Source organism: Pelecanus crispus, chromosome 22 (assembly GCF_030463565.1).
Source record: "Pelecanus crispus isolate bPelCri1 chromosome 22, bPelCri1.pri, whole genome shotgun sequence".
Classification (NCBI taxonomy): domain Eukaryota; kingdom Metazoa; phylum Chordata; class Aves; order Pelecaniformes; family Pelecanidae; genus Pelecanus; species Pelecanus crispus.
Window position 1 is genome coordinate 1,288,331 of NC_134664.1, and position 10,878 is coordinate 1,299,208.

The 10,878-nt window shown below is 71.1% G+C and overlaps 3 protein-coding genes across 3 annotated transcripts; all 3 read left to right on the forward strand.

Annotated features, from left to right (window-relative positions):
- The first annotated feature begins 1,395 nt into the window (after positions 1-1,395).
- CKS1B (CDC28 protein kinase regulatory subunit 1B) lies at positions 1,396-2,395 on the forward strand. Its single transcript, XM_075724506.1, has 3 exons — positions 1,396-1,454; positions 2,151-2,278; positions 2,343-2,395. The coding sequence occupies exons 1-3, from the start codon at positions 1,396-1,398 to the stop codon at positions 2,393-2,395; spliced, it is 240 nt and encodes a 79-aa protein (XP_075580621.1).
- Positions 2,396-2,998: 603 nt separating this feature from the next.
- FLAD1 (flavin adenine dinucleotide synthetase 1) lies at positions 2,999-6,020 on the forward strand. The gene is given in 7 exon segments (XM_075724490.1): positions 2,999-3,301; positions 3,303-4,140; positions 4,607-4,754; positions 4,950-5,048; positions 5,140-5,329; positions 5,729-5,802; positions 5,885-6,020. Coding segments are annotated over 7 exon segments (1,788 nt in total).
- Positions 6,021-8,134: 2,114 nt separating this feature from the next.
- Positions 8,135-10,601, forward strand: LOC142595687 (mothers against decapentaplegic homolog 6-like). Its single transcript, XM_075724463.1, has 4 exons — positions 8,135-8,296; positions 8,691-9,089; positions 9,242-9,355; positions 10,066-10,601. The coding sequence occupies exons 2-4, from the start codon at positions 8,708-8,710 to the stop codon at positions 10,599-10,601; spliced, it is 1,032 nt and encodes a 343-aa protein (XP_075580578.1). The 5' UTR covers positions 8,135-8,296; positions 8,691-8,707.
- The last annotated feature ends 277 nt before the right edge of the window (positions 10,602-10,878 follow it).

Here is a 10,878-nt window from a genome sequence, read left to right on the forward strand (position 1 = left end):
CCCACAGGCTTCCGCAGCACCAACTGGTGGGCAGGGCCCGGGGCACGTTTCCTCAGACCCCACGTCCGGGGTCTCCCCGGGCCAGCGCAGCATGTGGGTGAGCCCATCTGAGAGATTCAAGCGGAGAAGCAGGGACAGCCTGCAACAGGCGGACACAACACGCTGCCAGGGGGGAAGGCAAAGGCCTGCAAGGGGGAAAAGCTACTTCTGTCCACAACAGCTGGGTCTGCTCCAGATACCCGTCCCCTGCCCTCCTCCGAAGCATCGAAGCGCAGGCAGGGCTGATGGCAGGACAGCGGGAGGGTGCACCCAGGCACCGCAGAGGCCAGGGACCCCTCCAAACCCAGCCGGTGCCCCGGCCCCGCTGGGGGTCACGCCAGTCGGGGGTCCGAGGGTTTCCCCCAGGCCCTGACAGCGTCCCTCAAGTCAGCCTCCCTCCCCCGTACCGCACCAGCACACGTCCCTGAGGGCCCAGGACGAGGCGACGCAAGCCCGGAGCCCGGCGAGTGGCCCCGGGCACGCACAGCGGCCGCCACACCGGGGGGTCCGGGGCACCGGACTCGCCCCGTGACCTGGAGCCGACCGAGCGGCTGGCACAGCCCGGCCCCAGCCGGGCCACCCAGGGGAGGGGGCCCGGCCCTCCCCGCCGGGCCCCCCCGCTCGGCTCCCCCGTGCCGGGCACGCAGCGGCAGCGAGGACGGGCGGCCCGGCCCCCGCAGCACCGGGGCCCCGGGGGCGGCTGCACTGGCCCCCCCCAACTCTCACCGCGGGACGTAGTAGCGGCGAGCGGTGCGCGCCGGCGAGCGGGGGGGAACTCAGCCCCGGCAGCACCGCCGCCGCAGGGCCTCCCCAGGGCACGGCCCAGCACCGCAGGGCCTCGCTCACCCCGGGAGCCCGGGGCCCGCCACGGCCCGGCCGCTCCCGCGGGCCTGCGCAGGCCGCGCCGACCCCGCCGCGGCCCCCGGGCGCGGCCCCCCCGCCCCGGGCCGGCCCGCGCGCTCACCGGGGCACCATGGGTCTCGCGCCGGTCTCCTCCGGTCCCGGCGGCTGCACCGCCCGCCCTCCCCCCGCCGCGACGCCACTCACTTCCGGCCCACACCCTCCAGCGCGGCCTCACCGCGCCCCCGTCACGTGATCAGCGGGCCAATAGCGGGCGGTGCCCGACCCGCGGGGAAGGGGCGCCGCGGCCCCGCCCCTCCCCGCCAGTGCTGACCAATGAGTTCCCGCACAGTCCGGTGACGCGTGGCTCGCCCTGCAGCGCGGACCAATGGGAGCGCGGGGCGGCGGCGTTTGAAAGCGCCGTGGGGGGGTGGGGGCGCCAACGGCCCGGCGGGGCGCTGAGGCGAGGGGCGCGGCGGGGGCTGCCGGGAAGGGGGCGGACCGCGGCCCGCCGGCATGGCGCACAAGCAGATCTACTACTCCGACAAGTACGACGACGAGGAGTTTGAGTACCGGTGAGGCGGGGGGGTGTCTCGGTAACGGTTCCCTGGCGGGCGGGGGAGGGCCAGTAACGGCTCCCTAGGGGGGCAGGAAGGGGAGTGCCCTGGTAACGGATCCCCGGGGGGGTGGGGTGTCCCGGTAACATCTGCTTAGGTAGGGGGGGGTGTCCCGGTAACGGTTCCCCGCTGGGGGGCGTGGGGAAGTTGTCTGGGTAACGGTTCCCGGGGCGGGGGGGGGGCTGTCCCACTCACGGTTCCTGGAGGGGAGAGGGTTGCTCTGGTAACGGATCCCTGGGTAGGGGGGGTGTCCCGGTAACAGTTCTCCTGCGGGGGAGAGTTGTCTGGGTAACGGTTACGGGGGCGGGAAGGGGGTCGTTCTGGTAACGGAACCCTGGAGGGGGCAGGGTGTCCCGGTAACGTCTGCCTGGGTGGGGGGGGATGTCCCGGTAACGGTTCCCCGCTGGGGGGCGGGGGGGAAGTTGTCTGGGTAACAGTTCTCCGGTGAAGGGGGTCCCACTCACGGGTCCCCAGGGTGGGGGGGCGAGTTACGGCTCCCCGGTGGGGTGGGAGGGGGCTCGCCCCAGTAACGGTTCCCCAGTGAAGGGAGTGGGGGGAGCCTCGGTAACGGCTCCGTGTCGGGGCAGGGGGGCAGCCCTGTTAACGGCTCCCGGGGGCGGGGTTCACCCCGGCGGGGGGGTCCCGGGGGTGCAGGCACGTGATGCTGCCCAAGGACATCGCCAAGCTGGTGCCCAAGACCCACCTGCTGTCGGAGTCCGAATGGCGGAACCTGGGGGTGCAGCAGAGCCAGGGCTGGGTGCACTACATGATCCACGAGCCAGGTGAGCCCCGCGGGGGGACGGGCGGCGCCCGGGGGGCCCAGCCTGACCCCCCCTCCCCCCCCAGAGCCCCACATCCTGCTCTTCCGCCGGCCACTGCCCAAGAAGCCGGAGAAGTGAGCGGCCCCCGGCCTGCCGAAGCCCCCGGTCCACCCGAGCTGAGACAGCACCTTCCTCCTTCTTCTCCTCTTCCTCCTCGGCATTCCTGGAGGGCTTTGCCCTGTGCCACACCAGCGGGTACCCCTGACCGCTGGTGCCGCTGCGACGGCTCGACCCCGGTGCCGGGGGGCCCTTCCCGGCGCGAGGCTCAAGCGCGCTCCGAAGCTTCAATAAATGAATGTTTGGGAGCTCCGCTCTGCTGTGCTGGGGGGGACATGGGGCGGGGGGTGGTGAGAGGCTCCCGGTGCCTCGGGGCATCCCGCCAGGGTGGTGCAGGCGTGCTCCCGGTGACCGGGGGGGTAGGGGAGGCTTCCCGGGGGCAGCCCCCTCCTCCCGGTGGTTGGGGGGGGGGGGGGGGGCTTCTGGGGCATTGTGGGGGCAGGAAAAGATTGGGGGGGGGGGGGGGGGGGTCCTCGGAGGGGGGGAGGGCTCCGGTGCGGAGGGGGGGGGGGGGAAGCGGAGCTCTCGGTGCCCCGGGGAGGTGCACGTGCCCCCGCTTGCTGGGCGGACCCACGGCCGCGGAGGGGGAAGCGGGCGTCGTGTCCTCCCCCACTGTCCGCCGCGATGGTTCCGTCCCCGCGGGTCCCGCCTCCCGGCCAATCCGTACTGGTAGCGTTTCGTGACGAGCATGCGGCCCGGCCAATGAGAGCGCGGGGCGGTGTGGCAACCTGTCCGGGCGGCCGGTCGGGCCCATGTGGGGGGCGCTGCGGGGGGCGCGCGGGGCCCTGCGCGCCGCCGCCTGCCGCCCTATGGCGGCCTCCAGCCCTACGGCGGCCCGGGGCTCCACCGCCACTGCCGGCATCATCGTTATCGGCGACGAGATCCTCAAGGTGCGGCCGGGGCCTGGGGCCGGGGTGGGCGGGCCGGGGCCGGGGCCTGCTCCCGGTCTGGGGCCTGCTCCCGGTCCCGAGGCGCCCCGCCGTCACGGGTGTCTCCATCCCCCCAGGGCCACACGCAGGACACGAACTCCTTCTTCATGTGCCGGCGACTGCGCGCCCTGGGCGTGAGGGTGGCCCGGATCTCGGTGGTGCCCGACGAGGTGGATGCCATCGCCAGTGAGGTGGCCGCCTTCGCCACCCGCTTCACCTACGTGCTGACCTCGGGGGGCATCGGCCCCACGCACGACGATGTGACCTTCGAGGCCGTGGCCAGGGCCTTCGGGGAGAGGGTCACCCCCCACCCCGAGCTGGTGGCCCTGGTGCACAAGTTCTTTGGCAAGACGGACGCGCAGTGCCCCGAGATGAAGCTGGCTCGTGTCCCCGAGTCCTCCTGCCTCAACTACGGCACAGATGGGCGCACGGGCAGCGCATTCAAGTACCCGCTGGTCAGCGTGCGCAACGTTTACATCTTCCCCGGCATCCCGGCGCTGATGGAGCGCGCCCTGGACGGCCTTGCTCACCTCTTCCGCAGCGAGCGGACCCGCTTCCACTCCCGTGCCATCTACGTGGCAGCCGACGAGATCCTCATCGCACCTGTGCTGGACGAGGCCGACGCTGCCTTCCAGGGTCGCGTCAGCTTGGGTTCCTACCCAGACTGGGCCAACAACTACTACCGCGTGAAGCTGACGTTGGACTCGGAGTCGGAGCAGGACCTGGAGGAAGCGTATGTCTTCTTGATGGAGAAGCTGCCGCCAGGCATTGTTGTGCCGTTGGTGACAGACTGTGTCTCGCCGGCAGCCGCGGAGGTTTACGGCCTGGCTGAGTCAGGTAGAGGGAAGCGGTGCTGCAGCATGGCTCGGTGCCTCCGCCCTGCTCCTGCATGGACCCTGCAGCCCAGGAAGGCTGGGGCAGTGGGAAGACCGGGCCTGGGAGCAGAGCTTGCCTGTTCTGGTGTGCTGGGGGGCTAAGAGGGTGCTGAGGCTTTGCTGGCGCTGCAGCTGTGTTGGGCTTCATCCCACACAGGTGGGAGTGGGACCTGTAACCCGAGTTAGGGCCGGCTGGTCCTGAGAGCGCAAGTGTGCATTAGGGGGAGCGGTGCCATGGCTCCCCCATGTCCCATGCGTGGTGCAGACCTCCAGGTTGCACAAGCTCTTGGCTCCAGGCTGCGGTGCTGGCGGTGGCTCCGCAGTGCGTCTGGAGACAAGACATGCCCGGAGGGTGAGGTGCCACAGGCCCTGGGGCAGCACCGAGGCAGCATGGCCCCGGGCGGGCACCAACCGTCCCCTCCCGGCAGGCTCGGCCCTGGGACAGAAGGTGGCAGGAGCGCTGCGGACCATCGAGGAGGCTTTGGACCGGTACAGCCTGGCCCAGCTCTGCGTGGGCTTCAACGGGGGCAAGGACTGCACGGCCCTGCTGCACCTCGTCCATGCCGCCGTGGAGAGGTACCCGGCTGCGGGGCTCCACTGGCCCGGCCTGGAGCAGGGGTGAGGGTGTCCCGTGGGCCCTGGCCAGGGCTCCGGGGCTCTCCCCTGCCCTGCTCCAGGGAACAAGCGGATTCCGGGGGCCCAGCTTGTGGGGAGTGGGTGGCTGCCCTGCCTCCAGCTGCCGGAGCCCAGCCACGACTGGTCTCTCCCCAGGCAGTACCCGGCAAGACAGGAGAAGCTGCAGGTGCTCTACATCCGCATCGTGTCCCCCTTCCCCGAAATGGAGCAGTTCATCCAGGCGACCGTCCAGAGGTACGGGGCAGAGAGGGGCAGGCCACCGGGCAGTGGGGGTGAGCAGCGTCTCCCACAGCCTGGCAGGCAGCTGCCCATCCTGCCTGCACAGGTACAAGATCCAGCTGTGCACAGTGGAGGGCTCCATCCGGGATGCCCTGGCCCACCTGAAGGAGCAGCAGCCGCAGCTGGAGGCCATCCTGATGGGGACGCGGCGGACGGACCCCTACTCGCGCACCCTGACGCCCATGTGTGTGACGGACCCCGACTGGCCCCAGTACATGCGGGTGAACCCTTTGCTGGTATGTGGCCTCCGCCTGCTCCGGGGACAGGGCTGTCCCGGCTCGGTGGGGGAGCGAGCCTGGCAGGTTAAAGTGACGGGGCTGGAAGCCAGCACTAATCCACCCCCATCCCGGAGGGCTTCCCTCCCAATTCCCCCTCTCCTCAGAGCACCTCCTGCCCCGTTGCGCGGCCGTGGGTGCCCCTTGCTGCAGCCAAGCTGCCTGGTGCTGTCGGGCAGGGCTTATTCCTGCCCACCGGGGGCTTTTCCTGTGTTTGGGGAGGCACTGGGAAGGACAGGGTTGCTCCCCAGGGCCCGGCTGACTCTCCCATGTGCTGTTGGGGGGGGCCGGCTGGCTTCCCTGTGGGCGAGGGCGCAGCCACCCGCCTCTGCGGCAATCCCTGCCCAATTCCTCTTGCAGGACTGGACCTACCGGGACATCTGGGAGTTTCTGCGCAAGCTCTTTGTCCCCTACTGTGTCCTCTATGACAAGGGGTGAGTGTCTGTTGCTGCCCTCCTTGCTCGGCACGGCCGATGCCCCTGGGCACAACCGTTCAGCCACCTTCTCCCTCTGCAGCTACACCTCCCTGGGGAGCATGGCCAACACGCTGAAGAACCCAGCGCTGTGCTACACTGACACCCGGGGCCAGGAGAGCTACCGGCCTGCCTATGAGCTGGAAAACGAGGAAGATGAGCGCACCTCCCGCCAGTGAAGGCCCGCAGGCCGCGTTCAGAGAGGCGCTGCTGGGATTCTGCTGGCAGCCGGCTCCCCTGTGGACATCCCTGGCACTGCCGGGGATGACAGTGAATAAACCTGCTGCCTGCCAGCACTGAATAAACCTGCTGCGGTCTGCATCGTGCTCGGCTGTGCCGGTCCCTTCAGGGCCCACAGGGCTCTGGCGGGAGCGTGACAGGGGGTGAGGTGAGCTCTGCCCAAACAAAAGGGTCCCCGGGCAGTGCCCCCTCCCCGCACTCACTATTGTGGAGGCTTTTGAAGCACAGAGAATGAAGCGGGTTCCAGCACTTGCCCGGGACCTGCATGCCAGCGAGGCTGCTTCCCCACGTCAGACCCCGCTGATCCCTCATCGGCCATGCGCTTCCTCTGGACCGCAGCGGCCCGTCTGCCGGGCGCTCCGAGGCAAGCGGTGCGGGCGGCACCGCCAGCACCCGCCGAGGCCTCCCTGGGGCTGTGCCTGGGCTCCTGGCTGCTGCGGCTGCTGCAGGAGTGCCTCTACCTCCTGCTCTGCAGCTGGTGTGTCCGTCAGCTGCTGGACTAGGGAATGGCCCCCGCCACGACGCCGCAGGACCCCTGGCACCCCCTGCCTGCTCCTGTGCTGTGGGTGAGTGCCCTGCCCTCAGCTGCCTGCTTGGCACGGTGCTTGGGAAGTGGCGGGGGCACAACTGCGGTGCTTGGGGGGTGTCAGGGGCATAACCACGGTGCTTGGGGGGCGATGGGGGCCTGGCTGTGGTGCTTGGGGGGGTGCAGGGTCCCAGCTGCGGTGCTTGGGGGGTGATGAGGGCCTGAATGTGGTGCTTGGGGGGTTCCGGGGGGGTCTGGCCATGGTGCTTGGGGGGCGATGGGCGCCCAGCTGTGGTGTTCCTGGGGGGTGAGGGGGTGCGGCCGTGGTGCTGGTGGGGATCCTCACCCCCTGTGCCTCTCTCCCTTCCCCAGGCCTGCCTCTCGCCCCAGGCTGATGGAGCTGACGGACCCCCAGGGCCGGGACCCCACTTCAGCCTGTGCCCCCCCCTCGCCCCGATCACAGAGACCCCAATAAACCCGCGCAGCACCTGACCAGCTGGGTGTGTTTGGGGATGGCTCTGGGGACGCACATCCCCCCGCCAAAACCTTCCCACCCTTGCCCCGGGTGGGACCCCGGCACCCTGCGCGTCGCCTCTGCCAGGGCCGAGGGGCCGCGGGCCCCTTGGGGCCGGAGTGGGGGCCGTGGTTCTGCCTGCCCCCCCGCCGCCCTCATCCCTGCGCATGGTTCAGCCCCTTGTTTAAAGAGCGTCTCCCTTTGTCCCCAGTCCAGGCTGTTTCCTGCCCTGGCCCCTCACGCCCGCCAGCACCGGCGCTGCCAAGAGCCGTCGGGAAGCGGCCGGAGCGAAATGTCCCCAAAGGGCCCAGCCTGGCTGGAGCTGCGGCAAAGGTCATGGCCGGCGGGATGCGTGGGGCATGGCCGTGGGTCCCCCAGGCAAGCTGAGCCCCCAGTGCTGCCTGCACCGGCCCGGTGCCCGTGCCGTCCCCGGCGCAGGGGAAGCTCCGTGCGCCCCAGCCGCGGCGGCAGTGCCTGGCGCCAGCACAGCCTCCCTTATCTCGGCGGGAAGTCAGGAGCAGGAAGCATGTCCTGGCGCGGGATAAGGGTCCCGTTTACATTCACCGCTTTGTTGTGGAGCAGGCTCCCACCCTTGCCCGGCACCCACAGTGGGGCCCTGGCCGCAGGGAGGGCCGGGGGGGTGGCAGGGACCCCCGCCCGGGGGGTGCGGGGGGGCTCTGGCGGTGCTCGCACCCCCTGCATGCTTGCAGGCAGGGATAGGGGCTGCCAGGATGGCGCACTGCCCCTGCACCCCGCGGCTCCCCGTTGCCCGGCTCGGCTCCCGCAGCTGGGTGCTGCCCTGGGGCCATGCACTGGGTGCCGGCTGCGGTGCTGTACGGGTGCCCGGCTGCGCCTGGCTGCCCGTGGAGCCAGGCCAGCTCCGGCAGCCCTGCGAGCGCAGTGCCGGGCATCGCCGCCCACCACAGCCTGCACGTCTGGCGCCTGCCCCACTGCTGCCACGTCCTGGCCCCGGCGGCAGCTCGGCCCCGGGGCTGGCCGGGATGGGGCGACTCAATGAATTCCCCAAACAGGGAGGTCCGGGGGAGGGGAGAGTCCGTCCGGGCACAGGAAAAAGTCCTGGCGGCAGCACGGCGCAGGCAGAGTGGTGCTGGCCGCCTCGAGAGCGCGGCCCCATGCACAGCCCCGGCTCCTCGCACCCAGCTCCGCCACCCGCCGTGAGTGAGACCCCCTTCCCTGGGGACCCCGCGCTGGGGGGATGTGGGTGGGTGCCTCAGGCAGGGGCGCACAGACCCCTGCCCTCACCATCACGGCACGGGCAGGCTCCGCGGCGCAGGGGGTTGGTTTTGGGGTCACGTCCCCACGTGACCTTGGGGACACCTGTCCCCCTTGGCAGCAGCGCTGTGTCCTCGCGTGTCTGTGGGGCTGGGCATCGACACTAGGGACCAGCAGCCGTGGCTGGTAGCAAACCCGAGCAGGGCGGCCTTGCCAGGGCCGGGACGGCAAGTGCGGCTCTGCCAGCGTGGGAGGATGCGCCAGGTCCCTGGCAGGGACCCCCACAGCTGCAGCACCCTCCTGGTGTGGGGGGTGACGCCTGTCCCCATCCCGCAGGTCGTCCCCATCGCCCCATGTTCCGCTCACGTCGCTCCACGCTGGTGAGGCGGCTGTGGCGGCAGCGCTGTACGGCAGCCGGCCCCGAGGACGGCCCTGGTGCCCTCAAACCGGCAGCGCACGCCCTCTTCAAGAAGCTGAAGGATGAGGAGCTGGAGCTGCTGGTGCAGGCGGTGGAGAGCCGGGGTGCTTGGGAGTCCGGCTGCGTCTGGGCGCCGCGGGGGGCCAAGCAGGCATTGCCCCCCCAAGTCCTGCTCTGCCGCCTTTACCGCTGGCCCGACCTCCGCCAGCCCCACGAGCTCAAGCACCTCTGCTACTGCGCCGGGGGCCGGGGGGGCTGCGGGGACGCAGCTGTGCTCTGCTGCAACCCCCACCACTTCAGCCGCCTGGCTGCACCCGGTGAGTGCCGGCAGCTCTGCCGGAGCCTCTCCTCACTTGCCCACCCTCCAGCCTCTGGTCCCTGGGGCCAGCTCATGGTTCTGGGGGGCTCTGGGGTGGTGGTGGGGTGCACATTCCAGCCCCTCATCCCCTTCTTTTGCCTCCACCCCCAGAGACCCCGCCGCCCCCCTACTCAAAGGCGTCCTGGGCTCCTGCCTGGCCGGAGGAGCCCCAGCGCCCCGGCACCCAGCTCCTGGAGCTCAGCGGCAACGGCGGCGAATGGCGAGGTGAGGGGATCCCACCCAGCATAGGGCAGGGCAGGGCTGGCCCCCCTGCCTGCGTCCCCCCTGCCTGCATCCCCCCTGCCTGCAGCCCCGCTGTCTGCATCTCTGCTCCCCCCGGCAGCTCTGCCCCCCCCCCCCGCTCCCCGCTGCCGGTCAGGGTACAGTGATGCAGGACACAGAGCCCCACCTTGGGGAGCAGGGCCGGCAGCCACCCCCGGCGGGAGGGCAGGCTCTGGCACGGGGTGAGGGGCTCCTGCCGAGGGACCAGCCTGGGCCTGGCCCCCCCCCCGCCGCAGCTCCTGTTATTTTTGGCGGCGCCGGGCTCCCTGCCGGAGGAAGCGCTGCCCACGGGGACGCGCACAATGTGCCTTGACGCACACGGCCGCGGCTCCAGGCTGGCTGCTGGCCACAGGGCTGCTGGCTGGCGGGGCTCCACCTTCCCCTCGCCCGGGGACCCCCCTCACCAGCGTCTCCAGGGAGGGTGGCTGGGGACAGCCCAGCCCTACGTGCCGGCATGCAGCGGCTCCGGTGACTCACGCCTGTGCCGGGACATCCGCGGGGCGCCGCGTCCATCTGTCTGTCCGCTCCGCCGGCTGCTGCATGAACTGGAGCGGGGCATGAACTTCCCCCCCATGCCCACCCCAGCCCCATCACCTCTCCCCTCGGCCCCTCCGGCCGCACCTGGCAGTGACGGCGCTGCTCTCCCCCGCCAGACACCAGCTTGTCGTGGAGCACCGTTAAGGATGGCTACTGGTGCAAACTGGCTTACTGGGAGCACCGGACGCGCGTGGGCCGCCTCTATGCTGTGCACGAGGCGTCGGTGAACGTCTTCTGTGAGCTGCCACGGGGCAGCGGGTTCTGCCTGGGCCAGCTGCCGGCTGCCCACCGCAGCTGTGCCGTCCGGCGGGCACGCGGCAAGATCGGCCGGGGGCTGCTGCTGAGCCGGGAGCTGGGCGGCGTGTGGGCCTACAACCGCAGCGAACACCCCATCTTTGTCAGCTCGCCCACCCTGGGGCCGCCCGGCGCCCGCGGGCTCACCGTCCTCAAGGTGCTGCCTGGCTACTCAGCGAAGGTGTTCGACTATGAGCGGGTGGGGGCCACAGGGGGACGGCGGCTCCCTGGGGAAGGGCCCTGCGACCCCCACAGCATCCGCATCAGCTTTGCCAAGGGCTGGGGGCCCTGCTACTCCCGGCAGTTCATCACCTCCTGCCCGTGCTGGCTGGAGGTCCTGCTGAACCGGCCGTGCTGAGGGGCTAGGGCTGCCAGGGGGGTGCCAGGGAGCCCCCTGAGGTGGGTGCAAGGGGGGCACGAGCCAGGGGACCCTTCCACTGCCCTTCCCCCAGCCTTCCAGGGCTGCAGCGGGGCTGAGGTCCCAGGGGACCCTCGCTGGGCCCCTGTGCCCTAGCCCCACGGGGGTCTGGTGCCCCCTGTGCCTGGCTCACCACCCTGCCGGCACGTGCCGCCCCCACCCACGGGTCACTCACTGACACAGGGCACTATTTAATCTCTTCTGTTTATTTTATTTT